Here is a 19,788-nt window from a genome sequence, read left to right as displayed (position 1 = left end):
TTCTGTGTAACTACACGTGGAGCAGGGCTGAATATGAAAGAAAAATCTTCTCCCTCAGCCAATGGCCCACCGAACACCACCATCCTTACTCAGTCTGGGGAGAATGGAGAATTTAATATTTCCAAAATACCACAGAAGCCTAGAAAAAAAACTTAAATAGAACTTCTAGTAAACAAAAAAAAAAAAGCCAAATATCCAAGATTGTTGGAAAGAGCACTGGAAACAAGGAAGTCTGAGTTCAGTGACATTTACAGGTTAAACTGCTTCATAAAATTTCACATATTATCTTGGAATTTAGCAATTTCCTGCTATCCCCACTCAGTGAATCATTTGCCCCACCCCATTATGTTCTGCACCTCTATGGGTGTACTGTATCTCAGGCCAGAACTACAGAAAAAATAGTGATCTAGGAGCTAGGCCTCCAATTTCTCTGGTATAGCAAATTCCTGGATGAGGGGACTCCCTCTATTCATCAACCGTGTGTGCAAATGTTAGTCTTTAGAGAATTTTCTGGGGCACTGAGTGAGTGAGTACCCAGGGTCACATAATCAATGCAGCAAAACCTGGACCCAAGTGTTCCTGACTCCAAGGCCATTTCTCCAGCCACTGCCCCATGCTGCCTCTCAGAGCTGCAGAATGGTAAATGAAATTAAGCTTCAGGAATACACATTTTTTCCCCTCATTGAGATTACTAAAAGTTTAGGAAAAATCAAAAAGAGGCTTTTCATTATTGCTTCCTTTTCACAAATTAAGAGATATCATAATCAAATTTTTTGGGTGTAAGAGTGTTATGTTTTATTTGAAACAAAATTGAGAATAGGAAATTATTTACAAAAGTAAAATACTTGAGAAATCCCCAGCAAATGCAACATAAAATCTTATTTCAAAAATATATTCTTTGATCATTTTAAGACATTATGAACTTTGAAAATACACCATAAATCAATATCAATATTATTAATGTGGAAAAATTGATTAAATACCAATAACTTTTGCGAGTTGAAATATGAGTTCCTAGGAAGGTGGCAAATGATTCACCAACTGTAACCGTTAGGTACAATTGAAAAATTCTTTATAAGTGGATGAATAAATCTTCCACCTTTGCACACAATGACATCTACTGATCCCAATGAGATCAGTTCCTCTACAGAATATATTTTTTAAATCAGTCAAATCTATATTAAGTGATTTTTCCTATTTTTTCTTAACTATTACAAAACATTGAATTGAATTACATTAATACAACTATAGGCCATTTTCTTGTTTATTTATTGAGGGATTTTATTTTCTTAAACTAGAAAGACTCCAGGAAGTGTTAACCTGATAACCATGACCCAGTCCCTACTGGTGGGGGAACTGTCCTTAATTATCAAATCTGTAAGTGTAAATTAATTACCAAATGCATAAAGTATAAAGTAATTACAGAAATTATAAAGGGGTTCAGAAAAGCAACCCCCTTGGGGAACAAGGGGCCCAGAGGATGTAAACAAAAGACAGACAAGCACTGCGAAGTGGGAAGAACTGGTATCCTAAGCCTTGCTTACTCATTAAATCCAGAACATAATATCTCAGCTTTATTAGTAGCCTAGGAGCTAGAGGCATCACTAAAATAGGACATTCATGGGAGAACTATAGTGCATACTGGCTTGAATAGCGATGGAATAATTCCTTTTTTTTTCCCCCTTCCAGAGAGGACATATGGAGAACTCCGGCTGAAAACAATGATGGTAACACGGTGAAAGACCAGTGCTCTCCAAAATGATATCTTGCCCCTAGAAGACCTGAGACCAATTGGAGGGTGGGAAGATGGGTGGCATCCATGCTCCATAATAACCAATCTTGGGGTTTGTCTCCAAAACAACAGGACCTATTCTTCTCCTCCAACATTCCTCTATTTTCCTTCCTCCCTAAACTGTGAAAGTTCCCAACCTCCCCACTTCTACAACCTGAGTCAAACCCTGAGGGCACTTATGGAGAGGGGAAAGACCTAAACACTAAAGAGGATAAAGCAGCAACTGCCTAGGCGTCATAGGGAAAAATCCCCTTCCCTTCTGGGACAGCAGCCCCTTGACCCCCAAATCACCTCAAGGCTTTAGCAGGCACCCTTTAGAGGGTTCAGGCTCCAGGGCGGTGAGCAATTGATAGGAGTCCTACCTCACTCCTTTTCATTTTAGGTGCAACAGAATGAGTCACACAGGATGACAGGGCAGGGTAGGTTGTGACCTCTCTTACAGTTCTCATTACACTAGCTTTGCTCATAAAAAACCACCCCTCATTTCCTGAACTTCCTTATTTCTGTCAAAGGCACCACCATCCTTCTATTCACCCATGTTATCATCTTCAGCATAAATTCAGTGTCATGTTTTTGACTCCTCACTCTCCCTAACGCTACAGATCCAATCAAATCGGTCCCCTCCTCACTCTTGATAGCCACCATGGTATTTCAGGCCCTCATGATCTCTTCCATGAACTATGGCCTCATAACTGGTCTTCCTGACTCAAACTTCTTCCAGGCTCCACACAGCTGCCAAAGTGATTTTCTCAAAGCAAAGGTCTGACCATGTCGCTCCCTACTCAGTAAACTCCACTACCTCTACTTACTCTAAGATCAAATATCATTTATCATCATTTCATCCTTTTAAAATTCCTATTTATGCATAAGATTTGTAAGGCACATAATTATTAAGACAGTAGAGCACGAACATAATTTTTAAGCAAACAAATATGTTGATAAGGGTACATGTTTAAAAAAAAAGTTTGGAGGTCATTCTTCTAAGAAACCCAAGGTCCTAAAACAGAATAGAGGTAAATGCCAAGTCAGGGATAACAAGGAAAAAAAGCCAATCCCAGACAAAACAACTAGCTAGTAAATCTGCTTCAGGCAAACCACTGGGGACACAAGAGTGCAGATAAAGGATGATATTCATTCATACAACTTCCAAGGAAAAGGAGCAACAGGAAAATAAATGAAATCTCTGTGAAGGCAGAGAAAGAATACTGAAACAAACTGGAGGAATATTTAGGCCAGAAAGGGAAGGGTCCTTCTTATCTAGGGAACCAGGAATGAAGGTAAGAATTTAAAAGGGCTCAGAGCCATTATCAGGAAGTTAAAGGAAATTCCCATGAAATCTTTACAGAAAAGTCTAACACCCCAGCAGCTAGGTGGCTTGGTGATAGAGACCTGCAGTCAGGAAGACCTAAGGTCAAATCTGGCCTCAGACACTTACTAGCTTTGTGATGCTGGTCAAGTCACTTAACCTGTTTGCCTCAGTTTCCTCATCTATAAAGTGAGCTGGAGAAGGAAATGGCAAGCCACTCCAGTGTCTTTGCCGAGAAAACCCAAATGGGATCATGTAGAGTCAGATGGGACTGAAACAACAACTAACACCCAAAGGAAGAAATGTTTGTAAGATTGCTCCCCACCAGGCAATCCTTGCCAGATAGGACCTTTGGTCATCATGGTTTCAGGAGACAGCTATCTAGAACCCAGAAGTCAAAATGGGAATGTTATGTTTTCTTTTTAAATGGTGGGAATATGTATCATCATTGAGTCTGCAACACAGTAATGAGTGCAAACATATTAATAGATCAAGAAATTCTAGCACAGAGCATCATCCCACCTGGCAAGAAACTTTATCTTGAAATTAACCTTTACTCATAATCAACGTCAATACATTGATAGGAATGGTCAGCACTTAAAATCCACTGGCATATCTGTCAGGAACTGAGTCACCTCCACACCCTAGTGAAGTATCAGAATAGTCCCTTAGTTTGCCTAGGGTAAGTGTGCCCTTTTTTGTGAATATTGTTCAGATCTGTGAGCATGGAAACTCTCTACCACTTCAGAACTTAATTCAATGCTTCTCCTATACAATAAGTATTTAATAAATGAACATTGAGTAAATACCTAATTACTGTATATATGACAGGCTAATATTCAACTCATATAGCTGTCCCCACTCAAGAGTCTCATCATTCGATTCACTGAGTACCCACCAGGCCCTACAGATATGCTAAAGGCACTAGATCTTAATATCAATATATGGATAAACCATAAATACTTCTAGGCAATAAGATCATTTGGTAGTACTCATAACTACAAAAACCCAGATTTAACAATACTGTGCCTTGAAAATCAAATGATATGACATAGTGCTATTATTATTTTTATTGTGCTGCGGGTGTCCAGTTGTTACATCCCATGGGTAAACAGCCTACCAGTCATCATCTAAGTCATATACCACCCTTCATGACCCAATTTGGGGTTTTCTTGGCAAAGATACCGGAGTGATTTGCCATTTCCTTCTCCAATGAATCCATTTTGTCAGGCAATCAGAAGTTAAGTGACTTGCCCAGGGTCACACAGCTAGGAAATGTGTGAGGCTAGATTTGAACTCAGGTCTTCCTAACTTCAGGCCCAGTACTCTATGCACGGAACCACTCACTGTCTTTATCCTACTCGTAACTTTAACATAATCCATACAACTTGAGAATTTGTTCCATGTTGCAAACCTGGAAGGCTGGCAAATAAATTAAAAGATAAAGTATATCTTAGCTCCAAGCCAAATCAAAATGGAAAATGAAAGCAATTAGCTGGATACTTTAAGAGGAACATTTTTTCATGAGTAACCTAGAAAAATGAAATGTTGTAGCTGGGTTACCCTAACAATTGCCTCCAACCTCCACTTTAGCTGAGGAGAACAAGACTCAATATTTCAGAAAAGCAGACTACCTCTAAGTGGTATATGACTTAGATGTCTAGATCATCACGCCTCTACTCTTTGTATTCTCATTAAAAAGGAGAATGTCACACTTAAAATTTATAGGGAAGATTTCAGATTTATATTCCTAGAAATTAAAGCTCACAACTTCTTCAGTGCAGATAAAGCATACACAATAGCACTGTATGTTTCAAGAAATTTCAGGAATCTATAAAATGGATAAATCAGGAAATTACCATTTAAATTAAGAAATAATTCTTTACTCTGAAAGGCTAGAGACTCCAATGACACATTAAGTGTTTAAAAGATAACAAATCACTGGTGCTAAGAGACCAAAGAAACTTATAGATAAGGTGTATGGACTTACTGATAATTGAAAACTAATCAGAAATTATGATAAAACATCTCTGAAATTAAGAGACACTGAAAAATTCAACAAATTGTTAGCTTCCTTCATGCAAGTCACTATGCCAGGCACAGCAAATGCAAAAACATTTATTATGAGAGTACTTTATAAATGACACAAGTCCTTGCTCTCAAGGGATATAAAGTCTAGTAGGGACATATATGCAAATAAGGTTAAAGAATGAGAGGGATTTCATTTACAAAAATATGATTTATAAAGAAGTTTTCAGGAACACAACTATTGTGTACCTAGAAGGAGGCTTTAAAAGCTTCCTAACCCTGTGAGAACACAGGTACACTAGGACATTTTTGGCCATGCTGTGAAATAGTCCAGCCATTCTAGAAAGCAATTTTGAATCACACCCAGAAAGTTATCAAATTATGCACACTCTTTAACCGAACTATACCGATACAAGGCCTATACCCCAAAGAAATCAAAGAAAGAGGAAAAGGATCTATATGTACAAAAACATTTATAGTAGTTCTTTTCGTGGTGGCCAAAAATTGGAAATTAAAAGGCTATCTTCCTTTTGGATGATGGCTAAATAAATTGTAGTATGTAAATGTAATGGAATATTAAGAAATGAATAGTATTAATATAAGAAATGATGAAATCGACAACTTCAGAAGAAACTGGAAAGACATTTGCGAACTGATGCAAAATAATGTGAGCAAATCAAGAAGAACAATTTGTACAGTGAAAAAAGCATTCTTGAGAGAAACAATTTTGAAAGACTTTAGAACTCTGATCAACAGCAGTGATAGATCATGAGTACAAAAGAATGAAAAAGAAATACATCACTCACCTCCTCCTAGAGATATAATAAACTTCAAATGCTGAGACACACATTTTTGGACATAGCTAATGTGTGAACTGTTTTGCTGGACTACAAAGCTATGTGTTACGGGCTTGGGGGATGCTAATTTGAGGGGAGAAGGAGGATCAGAATATTTTTTTTATATTTGCTAAATGAAAAATAAAAATAATAACCTATTTTAATGCAAAAAGAATAAAAGCTTCCCACCCTATTTTGACTGCTAGATCCAATTTGGTCTGAGTTAAAAATTCATTCTTTAAGACTTCATATCCACTCAGGGCAGCTAAGTGGCATCGTGAATAGAGTGCCAGGCCTGGAGTCAGGAGGTTCTGAGTTTAAATCCAGCCTCAGAAACTTACTAACTGTGTGACCCTGGGCAAGTCATTTAACTCTGTTTGCCTCAGTTTCCTCATGGGTAAAATGAGCTGGAGAAGGAAATGGCAAACCACTCCAGTAGTCTTTGCCAAGAAAACTCCAAATGGGGTCACGAAGAGTCAGACATACCTGACAAGATGGAACAACAACATCCACTCAGAGTCTTTAAACTGAGAGTTAACAGAAAGATTATTCTCTCAGGCTGATCATACTGTAGTCTAGGCTACAGATAGCTCAAGTTTAAGCCTGAAGTAATTTTACATAATATCATGTATATAATAAGTAGGCACTTCCAAAATATTGTGGAATTGAATTGAATTAGTCTTAGTTAATCCACTGGAAAGTAGAATTAATACCATCTTGATAGGAGTAAATCTGAAAATTATTCCTCTCCTCCCCCTCAATAAAAACATCATGGTATTCTTCATTGATAACATTGCTTTCCTTGAGAAAGAAAAGACAGAAAGATGAGACTTTACCCAGATCACATTCAGATAGTTCCTGGAAGCATGAGAAAAGGGGGAAAGAAAGCATAAGAAAAGCACTGAGCTATGCCTAAAACTGTTGAAGGAGAAATGGGAAAAAAAAAAGTGAAGCTCCAAATTCCCAATTCTGCACTCTAGCCAAGATCTCATTTTCTGTAGAAACTTATCCTAGATCTTCCAAATAAACTCAGATATGTCTTTCACTATCATGCAACAAAATTTCTCAGATTGGGGGTCAGCCCTTTTCCACACTGAGAGGTGGTAGGAGAGATGCACCCTAGTTACAGAGAAAATTTTCAGTGTTTCCAACAGGTGTTTCATAGTTGATAGAGAAAGTTAACTTTCTCACTCAAAATATTTCTCCCCAACTCTTTTTCTTCCAGTTCCTCTTTCAACTCTTTTCCGATAAGTCCCCTCCCCCTTTACCTCCCAAGCTTCCCTACAGTCTAAAATGATTTGCAGTGCTATAGATGAAGGTAGAGACTGGTTTATATAAGTCCTGAGGATTAGAGATGGGATGATTGCCCTAGGAAAAACATTTAAAACCACTACAAATAAATAATATGAATATGCATCTCTTTTTTAGGTAAAAGAGAAAGTCTCCGTAACAGTTGAAAGAATGAGTTTTTTTTTTTAAAGCTGTTCTTCTGGAAGGAACCTTTTAGATAATCTAGTCCAACGCCATTGTAAAGATGAGGAAACTGGGACTCAGGGACACCTGATTCTCTTTAAATATATTAGGAACTTCATAAATGCTTGATTGAACTGAATAAAATGACTTGAGGTCACAAAAAAAGAAAAGCTGCTCTTGCGGAGGGAGAAAGGAGCTTCCTCTTCACAAGGAAACAGCTTTATTTTGTCTCAGTCCAGAAGGATTTGACTTTGTATTTGTCTCTCTGCACAAGCAGCTGGCCACTCCACAGACTACTCCCCGATAGTAACTCATGACTTAAAAACATGCACACAACAGCTAGCATCTGTTCTATCTCCCAGTTTCCTGTCTTTCCGTTTTGAAACTTTTGATGAAGCACTAGTCAGGTGGAGGTTACAGTTAGAACCCCACACTGGAGACAGTAGCAGGTTAGCTCATCAAACCATGTCTGAATAAGGCAAACTTAGACTTCCTCGTTGCTAAAGAAATTCGGGTAGAAGGGACAACAGGTGTAGTCATGTTTGAAAAGTGATAGAGTAAAAGATCAACAAGTGAAAGGGAGAAAAAGAGATGCCTGGCCAAAATGAGGAAGCGTCAAATGACAATGCACAAAGCACAACGTTATCGTTCATACTTCCCCAGTGGGCCCAAGTCAACTTACCATTTTTTGCCATTTACATTTTATGATTCCTCGACAGTAAGTAACTACCTCACCCTAGCAGGAAGTAATCTTTTCTCTTAGCTCTAGAGATACTCAGAGCCACAGACTCCTAATGGTAAGCGGCATCGGAATCAAATAGAGGCACTCCAAAGACTTCTCAGAGTCTCAGCATGTCATGGACGGGTGTACGCCTACCTGTCTTTGGGAAGTTTGACAAATGCCTTTTTTTTTTTAACTTCACAGCAAAGTCCTCCTCAATTTAAAATTGAACACATGCTACTGCGTCGATAACTAAATCAGACATCTCTGACAGTGCACAGATGATGAAGACCTTAACATTTTTAATTCTGAATAAAAAATAGTCCAGAGTCTTTCGTGTTGACGTTTTGTTACCAAGGAAGAGATGGAAGTCGGGGGAGGGGCGAGAAGAGAAGGTAGGGGCAAAAGGGGAAGGGGAGGCAAGGGATCGTTTAGGACCTAAAAAACTGAGGTTCACGCTTTAACCTGCCCCTGAAACTACACCCATTTCCTTTCAAAAGTAAATATTTCATTTGCAGAGTAACTTCTCACTGTTGCAAAACAGGCCCATGTATCTAGCCTGTTAGCGAAATCCGGGACGAGTTTAAGAGATTTAACTGTCTTCCCCTCCTACAGAACACGTCTGTCTTTCTCCCCACCACTCATGCCCCAGAGCTCTACACCGGACACACGATGGCTCAAAAAGGGTCGCGCCTCTGTTCCCCGCTGTTACCTGGTCCAGCGGGATGCCCAGGAGGTCGCTGACCGGATGCAACAAGGTAGAGCCCGTGGTGCGGTAGGCAAGGCTGGACGGCGGCGGCTCTGTTGCCATTCTGCATCTTCGGGGGGGCTGTCGCGTCTGCCCCCTCCCGTGCCACCCTCCCTGGTGTCTTCGCCCGGCCTGGGTGGGACTTGACCCCAGGGACAGGCGACCCTAGGAGACGAAGCGAGGAGGCCAACCCTAAATTGGGCTCCCGGCGGCAGCCGAGCAGAGCCGGAGGGAGCCGGAGGGGGTGCAGCCCTGGCGCTGGTGCGGGCACTGCGGTCACGGCAGGAGAAGTTGGCCGGGTGGGGAGCCCGCTCTGCTTCCCGCTCCCCTCCTCTTCCCTCTTATTGGCCGCAGTGACCCAGGACAGCCCCGGCAGAGTGGGCGTTGGGGGAGCGGAGGGCGGGAGCCTGCAAACAGCAGAGCATTCCCTCCCTCGGTCCCGCCCTTCTCTGGCTGCGAGAGAGGTCGAAAGAGAATGAGAGAAGCCTCCGCCCCCGCGGCCTCACCCTCCTTCGCAGCTAGGAGTGAAGCCTGGGCGGGCAGCCGGCGCACCCCGGTCCTGATCTGCCCACTAAGGCATCGAGCACAGACCTCCTACCGGGGCTCCTGTCCCTGCGAGGACTCCATTCTCAGAGGATCCCCTTGCCTCGGTTTCTTCTAAGATCACCGGACTTAGATTTGGAAGGGACTCTACATATCACCTTGTTCGATCCTCTCTTTTTGTACTTGTGAGGAAATTCAGACCCAGACAAGTGACTGGCCTAAGCTTATAAAGGTAACAAATATAAACAAAGAGCAGGTATCTGAACACAGATCCTCTGACTCTAAATTGAGTGGTTTGTTTTTTTTCCATTACACCACCCTTGCCCAAAGGGACATACGCCTGTACTTTAACTCCCATTCTGTGCCTTGCTCCTGCAAGATTCCCCAAAAGTCATCTCGGCTGACAGCTATTGCTCGGTGCCTGAGAGTCTTTGGGTTAATTCCTGAGCACCTGAAGCAAGGGAGGAAAAGTGCTGGAATTCTCTGATTTGTATCCTGCTCCGAAATTCAGCACACCTCCCACTACCCTACTCCCAAGAGAGACAGAGAAAGAGGAGGAGGAAGGAGAGAGAGAGAGAGAGAGAGAGAGAGAGAGAGAGAGAGAAACAGTTTTAGTTCCTAAAGGCATTCCTAGACATTATGTTTATTTTAAAACCTGGCTTTCACCTTGCTTTCTGGCATTTCTTTGCCTTCTCTTCCTCAAGGAATTAGCTAAGAATCCATTCTTTCCCCTTGCTTCTACACCTTCAGATAAAGGAAACCACCCTTTTCTATTTACTCCTTTGTCTTTGGAGTTGCCAAATCAAGAGAATAGCAGTTATTTACTCTTGTAGCCCTATCATATTTGATACTGTTAAACTGTGAAATGTAACTAGTCACAGAAAGCGCTTTCCTGCTCCTGCCGAGTCTTTCCAGCACTGATGTCCCTAATTCCAGCGCTGTTTCTTGCCACTATTTTATAGCTAGAAGAAATTGGTAGTTCAGTGGATACCACCCAGGATTTGAGGACAGGAAAACTAGCTTCATTCAAATCCTGCCTCAAACATGCGCTAGCTATGTGTGACCCTGGGATAGTGACTCAACCTCCCTAGGCCTCCATCTTACAGATGAGGAGGTTGGATTTGATGACCTCTAACGTCCCAGGTATTGGTGGGCATAATCAAAAGTTCTAGTAATTTCCATATGCTGACCACAGCTCTTGAAGTATACTAATACCAATTCTAAAATATTATTATCCCATATTAAAAATACAGATCCTAAAATATCCTTGTGATTTCAACAAATAAATCATACTGGAATCAGTGCATTGTCACAGATGAACCTGGTGCCCATAATCACCTGGACATAACATTGATTCAGAAAAATTTAACAATAATAGTTTGAATAGCTGTCACCACACCAAATATTCAAAACCTTCAAACTTTGTAGAACTAAAAATTTCCATAATATAAAGACCTAGTACAAGAAATCAAAATCATGTGATGAAATACATATCATCACTTTTTTCTTTACTGTGACTGGGGTTGTCCCAAAGATGCTTTTAGTGAGCCTATAGAAGATGAGCTTACATCCAAATACTTTTATTTATTCAACCTCCACAATAATAAACAGAACATTAAACATTTTAAAAGAATAGTGGTTTGTCCTAAGACTGTTTTTCTCAGCCATACCAAAAAAAAAAAAAAAGATGAGAATGAAAGGAAGTAGTAAGAAGAAGCTCAACCAATAATAAGTAAAGAAAGAAATAGTTGTCAAGCTATTTGATTACAAAAACAGAGAATCTTAAGATATCAATATAGAGTTAGGTCATTGCTACCAGAAACCAGGGAAAGCTCATTCTTAAGGACCTAGAAGTTACAGATCAATATATGCTTTTTAAGGAAATAGTAAAATTGGGCAATTGAAGTGATATCACTTCAGGTTGAAAAATTTAGTACCTTCTGAATAATAAGAAAGGCATGGTCAAGTGAACAGAATTATACAAAAGGCCACTGTTCTTTATAATTTAAAAGATAATAAATTCCTATGCTACAAACTTCAAAATACCTTTGAGAATTTGAGAAATAAATTATTCCGTAATGAAAGTAGCATCACAGCTAAAACTATTATCCTTAATCACTAGGACATAATGAATTCTGAAAAATATAAGACAATGTTCTTGTAATTCAAAACACTCATAAAATCCAAACTACATAGAATAAAAAATTTTCAAAACATAGGGTCCTAGAGAAGAAATAGAAACTTTGTGGGATCAAGAAAATGTGCATATCAACCCTGTTGTACTGTCTGCTACTAAAATTGCTTGGTTCAGTAAGTCTACAAAAAAAAGAAAAATGAGCCTGCATCTCAATGTTTTCATTCAATTATGAATCAATTATTTTATTGACCTTCACAATAATTTGCCAAACACTAAGCATAAAAGAATAATGACAGGACAGTGATTTATACCAGGTCTATTTTGATCTGAATTCCGTCAGACATAAAGAGGAAAAGAAGAAAAGAAGAATCAAGAGGGTAAATAGAACCAATGGACAAATGTGATATTTACAAGTAAATATCTTTGTCTTTTTCAGGCAAGACACATTAGTATAAAATTATCAAGGAGAAAGTTATAGCTATATATTTCAAGAGACCCATTGACATTCTGAACTGAAAGCTCAATGAGAAGACCCTGTTTGGAGCAATTAACACCTTTGAAACACCAGTCTTAAAGTATACCTTTGGAATATTAAAATGGATGACAATGGATCTAGAAAATACTCAAAGACTGGCATAATATTTACAAAATATAGGGCCCACTACACTAAGGAGGCTATACTAAGGTTAATTCTTCCCTTCAGAAAAATAAGAAAGAGAAAGATAGATGTTCCCAGACTAAATGATAAAAATTTAAAGAAATTCTTCCTGAACAAACCAACACTACATCACAGGACAATGTAAAAGGCTGCTAATAGATATATGAAACTGGATCCAATGTAACTGATCTTGTTTTACTGAAGGATGGAACCTACAAAATAGTTAAGATCCAAGAACAGAATAAGAGGGAGAGCCTTGGATAATATCCACATTAACAGCCAATGATATATAAACCAAGTACCAGACAAATGGCTGAGCCAATCAGATGTACACTGAAATGAAGGGGTTCATTATGATGTAAGATAAGGTAACTGTTACCAGAAGCTACAGAAAGCTTATTCTTAAGAAGTACAAGAATGTAAACCAATACAAATTTTGCCCATCTAACCTCCCGTTCTGGGTTCTCTCCTATTCCAAAGAAGGAAGGAAGGAAAGAGAGAAAGAGGGAGGGAAGGAAGGAGAGAAGGAGGGAGGGAAGGAAGGAAACATTTATTAAGCACTTAGTACATGCTAGACACTGTGTTAAGTCCTGGGGACACAAATAAATACAAACTTAAAAAGAAAGATAGTCTCTGCTTTTAAGGAACTTACATTCTAATGGAAGAAGATACACAAAAAGAAGTTGAAATGTAGATGGTATGGGGTCTGAAGAGAATCAGTTGTATGCCATTGGAGAGTAATCTTGAAATGCTAAGACTGCAAAGACACAACATAGAAACTTTAAGATGATATTCTCAATTTACATTTAATTTATGAATGTGCGTACATATATGGTCTGCAGCCCAACTTATGGACTCATTTTTAGCCATACTTCCCTTTATGTTCCTTATTATATGTTATTGCTCAGACCTGCCAATGGCAACAGATTGATAACTTGGAATTGGATACTCAAATGAGGCACAGAATTGGCAGTCATGTGCAGAAGTTGCAAAGAGGCAAGTTTAGACTTGATGCAAAGGAAAATCCCACTCCAAGATCATTAGAGTTATCCCCAAATGGAATGGAATGGGCTATCCCCAAATAGCCATTGGAGTGAATAGATTCCTTCTCACTAGAAGTCTTCAAGCAAAAGCTGGATGACTACTTGTCAGGTGTGATCTAGTGTTAGGATTTTTCTTTTGTTGTATGAGTTTACGTAGCTGGTTCCTGATTCCTCTTCCCACTGTAAAAGTCTGCAATCCTATGATGAAGCAACTTATCCAAGGTCAACAGAAAGTCTGAACTCTTAGCAGATAGTAGTCTTTCTACTGAAATTCTTTTTTTTTCTGTCCCTTCTCTATTCATTCCCACAAATAACCTGTGGGCCTAAAATATGGTTTTGAGATGTATGAAACTCACGAGGCTTAGTCTCAGGAAATAAAGGTGACAATGATTGATTACTGAAACTGATCATCTCTCGCTATAGATGAATCCTTATGACATTAACTTAATTGTTTGCCTAGACCAAGACATAAAGAAGTGTCTCCCAAAATTTCAAATATAGAAAGTCAACACAATGCCATGGTGGTGACCTGAAAATGAAGATAGAATAAATTTCTAATTTTTTAAATTCATAGTATCAAAAAAGTTCATTTATAAAATTAGACAGCTAGATGGGATGCAGGACTTCCATGGGTTGAGTTCTGTCTCTGATTCTTTAGGATCAGAAATTTAGAACTGAAAGAGACAACAGAATATAACCCAATTCATTTTATAATTAAAGAAACAGAGAGTTTAAGGGCCTTGCTCTAGGACAAACAGATAATAAACAGTTGAGTTGGGATTTGACTAAAGGTCCTATGGCTCCAAAATATAGTGCTCTGTCTGTTGTACTACATAGGCTCTTAACTTAAGAGAATTATCTTAAATTCTCTATACCTCAGTTTCCTTGCAGGTAAAATACCTATAATATATACTTCACAGAGTTAATAGAGGCTTAAATGAAATAATGCATGCTGAAAAAAATCCCCCTATCACTGAGCAAGGAAAGAGAGAGAGAGAGAGATTTTAACTGATTTAAACTGGTTTTGGCCAGTTTAAACTGGATTAAATTGAGTTCAGGTGGTTTAAACTGGTTGTTGTTTTTTTTTTTTAATGCTAGTTTTAAATTATTTTGACTGGTTTGAACTGGAATTGGTTTTTGCTGGTTTTAATTGGTTTAAACAGGTTTGGGCTGGTTTGAACTGGTTTTGGCCATCTAGCCTCCCATTTTGGGTTCTCTCTGCTCCCAAGAAAGGAAGGAAGGAAGAATGGAAAGAAAACCATTATTAAGCACATGCCAGACATTGTGTTAAGTACTGAGGACACAGATAAATACAAGCTAAAAAGAAAAATAGTCCCTGCTTTCAAGAAACTTACATTCTAATGGAAGAAGATAACACACAAAAGGAAGCTGAAATGTAGATTGGTTTGGGTTTGAAGTTCAGAAAATTAGAAACAGGGTAGAAGGAGAATGTAGGTGGGCTGGCCTGAGCCCTTCCAGAAAATGGAGGCTTTGGGAGGAATTCACCAATGGGAGAAGGAGGTGAGCCTTGTGAAAGGATATTCTAGGATGAGCAGGCCAGGAGTGATAAGCTGTTTCAAGGTAAGGTGGCCCCAGGTGCTGAGGAAAGCTTCAGGATGAGCCAGCAGTAGAGGAGGCATGACTATGAAGTCCAGAAAATCAAAAACAGAACCAGGAGGGGAAATTGGCAATCCGAGATTTTAGAGGGTGGCTACTATTCCTCTCCCAAGGTTCTAGGATAACCTTGAGTAGTTGGGGGGGGGGGGGCAGATGGTTCTAGTACTGTTGCTCATAAGTCTCCATCCAGTGTGCTCATTGATTATCAATGAGCCAGCCAGAGTTCATTAGCTTTTATAAAGGATCTATTTCCTGAGATACTATCACAGGGATGGTTGATACAAAACAATCTCTGTAAGAGACACACTTTCCCACAATTACACACAGGGTCCATTAGGAAAAGGGTTTCAAACTTGGAAGTACATATGGCTAAAGGACAACTCACAAATCCGGTTACGGACAGTACTTTTCTCTCTTCTTGAAGTTTTCATGAAGTTTCCCTTAGTTGTAGCTCTTTTTCTGAACTCCAGAAAGATTGGTGCCCTTGTAGAATCCCGAAGATGCCTATAGGTGGTGTGTTTCATTTATCTCAGCTAAGTTCATTTAGTAGCATCTCTGAGCTTCTCATGCTAAATCTTCAACCTTTTGAAATTCTCAAAATTGTCCTCTGGTCAAGTGGTTAGAGGAGGAGAGAGAGGGCTCAACAGTCCCCTTCCAAGGGTAATTCCCTGGACTACCACGAAAGTAACTAGTTACTGGAATCTTCTGTGGGAAAGTTCTTGCTGTAATTGTAGTATTAGAATGCACAATTCTCAAGTGACCCATTGTAGTATAGAGAGGTATAGCTGACTCCTTCAGCCAATTTCAGGGCTTTTCCTATGTAGCCATCCAATGATCAAAGTATTTCACTCATCCCAAATTGATAAGTTTTGATCAGTTGGTTGATTCAATGAAGGTGTCTATACTTGGTCACATTTAATTTACATTTTTGATTGATTCATTACTTTGCTTGAAAAATCTAGGCCTTCTTTCTTTACATTAATTAGGAAGAATAAAAACTGTGCAACCCATTACTAATGTTTTATGAAAACTAGCACCTATTGAAAACCAATACAATACAAAAACCAAAAACAATACAATAAAGTAGCCAGAATTCTACACCAGCAAGTTGCTATTCCTTATAAACTAACAGATAATAAATCCCTTGACTTCAAATATAAGCCTCAAAATGTCCTCTATATTTTAAAATAAATTCTTCTGTAATTATAATGTTATTTTATTTTTAAAATTTTTTGATTCATTTTGAACTTAAATACAAAAAGAAAAAAAGAACATTTCCATGTACACAGCAGAACATAAACAGAGGATTCAATATAAAACCATGAATTTCCATTTCAGACTGTTTACTTTAAAAAAATGTGATAAATACTATACATTGTTTTCCAAGCTATCCTGCTTTTCTGTACTTCCTATAGTATTTAGTAGTCAGAAGAACAGTAAAACAAAACAAAACAAAAAGAATAACTGCTAATTGTTGTGAAGAAAAACTGCTTGTCGTGGACATGACAATACAAATACCAGAGTATTAAAAATGGGTGGTGGGGGGGGCAGCTAGGTGGTACAGTGGATAGAGCACTGGCCCTGGATTCAGGAGGACCTGAGTTCAAATCCAGCCTCAGTGTGACCCTGGGCAAGTCACTTAACCCCATTGCCTAGCCAAAAAAAAAAAAAATCGGGAGGAAGTAGTTTTTATTGATAAAACTTATTTTTTTTATTCAAGACTATTCAGTTAATCAGAAGTCCTGATGATTCTGTAATACCCAAATATGTTCATCAGATTGTAAAATATCCATTCCCAAAAACATTTTGAAGATTTTTTTTTAATATCCAGTTAGCCTGGAAGTATTGTCCCAGGTGAGAAATGATGAAATCTGATATACATACTGATATACTTAGAAGGGGAATTATTCCATAATTGTAGAAATTCCCACAAGGAGTTGAAATGCTTCAACCCAGATGGCTCTGGAGGAGAAAGAGAGGCTGGTGACTTTGCCCAGCCCTCCCTCACTTAAATCCAATTCACTTGCATGTCATGGCATCACCTCCCTGATGTCATGGTCCCCTTCAAGAACAAAGGACAAACAGCAACTGCAAGCAGTGCACTTAGACTTTTAGGACATCCTGTAGTGGTAGCCAGTGAAGTGTTTTGGTTTGGGTAGTCACTGGGATGGTTAATAGAGCCATAAGTCAGTTGATTCTCCCACTCTTTCCAGGAGCATTGGTGGTATCTCCATTAAGTATATGTATGCACAAGATATACTGGTAATAATAATATGTTACATTTACATAACGCTTTTCAATTTACAAATCCTTTTCACCCACATCAGGTATTGTCTCCACATTATCACTGCAGAAACTTCAGTTTAAAGAGGTTAGACTTGTCTTGGCTCACAAAGCTTATAGTAGTTAGTAGATCTGGGACCCTACCAAGTTGCTATGAATGCAAGTAAGATTTTCCACTAAGATCCTGTCCACCTAGACTGGGCTAGCTTGTCCTAAGGTCCTGCCCCAGGCACTTGAAACATTCCTTAGACTAGCTGACCAGATACTATCTGGCATTCTCCCCCAACCCAAATCTAAGTCATCTTCTCCCTTTATCCCCTTCCCCAGCACCCGGTCACCCCAGTACACCTCCAAACCCATCGGACAGGTGACAAATATTTTGGGTGGGCAGTGCTGCTTAACAGCTCACAAGGCTTGGATGAAATGAGAGTCAACAATTCTATTTCTTCCAACGAGATGCATGGTCAGCTGGCCTTATCATCTGCTCTGCCTCTACCTGCTGCGGTTCACCAACTTTCTGTCCCTATTGCCATTTGACCAACTTATGTAATCAAAGGACCTCTGGGCCTTGCTTCAGATGAACTCCTAGGACGTTACGCCTTTCCAAATTCTCTGCAGCCAGGGGTGTGCTGGAAGTGGGTCAAAACAGCCCAGGGCCCCAGGTCTGCCATCTCTAGCTAGGGAAGCAAGTTATTTACTTTTCAATAACTCAGCAGTAAAATGAGATAACAAATTAGGTAGAGCTAGAAACCCTCTTATTTTATAGATAAGGAAACTGAGGCCCATGAAGGTCAAGGACTTACTTTGTATATTAAAGGAATGTGCTAAAGCCGACTCCTACAGATCCTGAGAGTTTGTTGTTAAATGTTCAGTGAGAAGAAATCAGCAGATGCTTCAAATCAGGGTTTGGTTTATTATTCTCTTGATTGTCTACTCTAGACTTAAGAAAATGATGGAGAGAATGTTAATCATGCAGGTTAAATTCATATGTGTCAACATTTAACAACACATCCCTGCTTGCTGCTGAACTTTCTTTTATACTTTGTAATCCCCAAGGAGAGCGTGAGCATTACGAGCAGAGACCATCTTATTTTTTTCTATTTGGCAACCTAGAATTTAGCACCATACTTAACCCTCTATCAATTTTTTCATTCATTCATCCTTACTGAATATCCTTTTCACCAATTATCACTAAGTAATATTTCCTTTTTAAATTGTTAGAGAGTATCTGAGTATCTTTTGTCATTCCAATCACAACCTAAACCACTGTAATATCCTGAGCAGGCTTAGCCTATTATACTCATCTACCCACTCTCTCTCCCTCCCTCTCTCTCCCTCCCTCTCTCTCTCTGTCTCTCACTCACTCACATACACACACACGCGCGCGCACACACACACACACACACACACACATCGATCCTACATACATTATAGACTTAAAAAAAAATCATGACATGATCTCTTCAGAATACAAGTGCCATATAAATTCGAGTTTTTATTGTTATTTGAACACCTAAAGCAAAAATGTTTTATTCCTACTGTCAGGGAAACATTTATTGCTTCTCCAAAGTATCTCTCTTGGAATACTATCTTCTTACAGCCATAATTTTTATACATGAGTTCCATTGGGCTACCTAGTATCATTTTTAGCTAGACCTAGGGGCTGAACTTAAATTCTTTTCTGTTGTTTTAATAACAACTTTAATTGAAGAAAATAAGTATTAGTGTGTATGTGTATACTGTAAACCATTTTGTGCCCTCCTATCACCTGAGAAAGTCCTAAAACCTGGATTGGCCAATCAGGAGAAAGATATTTTGGCCCACTCTGAGCTTAACCTACCATAATGCTTTGTGTGCTTTGGCATAACAGGCATGATTTGCTTTGCCCTCTGAGTGAACCCAAAATGCCCCTTCCTGTGTCAGCAACTTCAAGGCCTGACCAGGAGCATTCTTCTGTTTATGATCATTAAGGACAAGGTATCTTGAATCAGACACTATCTTGAATAATGGGACTTTTCTTATGTTTTCTTATGTTATATTATGTCATGTTAATGGTAAAAGAAACACAGATATCCTGGATCTATAACTTCAGTTGACACCTTGGCATTCTCTTATCTTATTGTATTTACAATCTATCCAATTAAGAAATTCCTTTTTTACATTACAATTACATTACATTATTTACATTTTTTACATTCCTTTTTTACATTATGGTTAAACACACATGGAGACTATAACTTTGGGGTGACATAGGCATCCTGAGTTGGGATTGTTCTAAGTGTATAAAGGGTTTCCTTCAGTTTGTTTACCTCTGAGCTCGGAATTATTTCTGACTCCATCATGGATTCTCTGGCGTAATGAGATTAAATAAGCACGTTATAGCACATGTACAGCCTGATTCTGTTTGTTCCTTGTTCAAACCTTTGGTAAAGGGGGAACCCCATTCTGTTTATTCTTTGGACAAACTTTCGGTTAAGGGAGAAGCTGATTCGGTTTGTTTCTTTGGACCAAACCTTTGGAAAATGATTGACATATATACGTATATGTATATGTATATATATACACATACAATTACACACCAATATAACTTCAAACTAAAGCAA

General features: G+C 38.9%; 1 protein-coding gene across 1 annotated transcript in view; it reads right to left on the bottom strand.

The window, feature by feature from the left end:
* The window catches only part of MBOAT1 (membrane bound O-acyltransferase domain containing 1), a 136,061-nt gene extending 126,998 nt beyond the window's left edge, over positions 1 to 9,063 (bottom strand). The window contains exon 1 of the mRNA XM_027869063.1: positions 8,869 to 9,063. Coding sequence (XP_027724864.1) covers positions 8,869 to 8,967 — 99 coding nt within the window. The 5' untranslated portion in view covers positions 8,968 to 9,063. The remainder of the gene's footprint in view (positions 1 to 8,868) is intronic.
* Positions 9,064 to 19,788: the final 10,725 nt, after the last annotated feature.

The sequence above is a fragment of the Vombatus ursinus genome, unplaced genomic scaffold (genome assembly GCF_900497805.2).
Source record: "Vombatus ursinus unplaced genomic scaffold, bare-nosed wombat genome assembly UNPS02000577.1, whole genome shotgun sequence".
Taxonomy (NCBI): Eukaryota; Metazoa; Chordata; class Mammalia; order Diprotodontia; family Vombatidae; genus Vombatus; species Vombatus ursinus.
The sequence above is the reverse complement of the archived record's forward strand: the minus strand, read 5'-3'. Positions and strand labels throughout refer to the sequence as shown.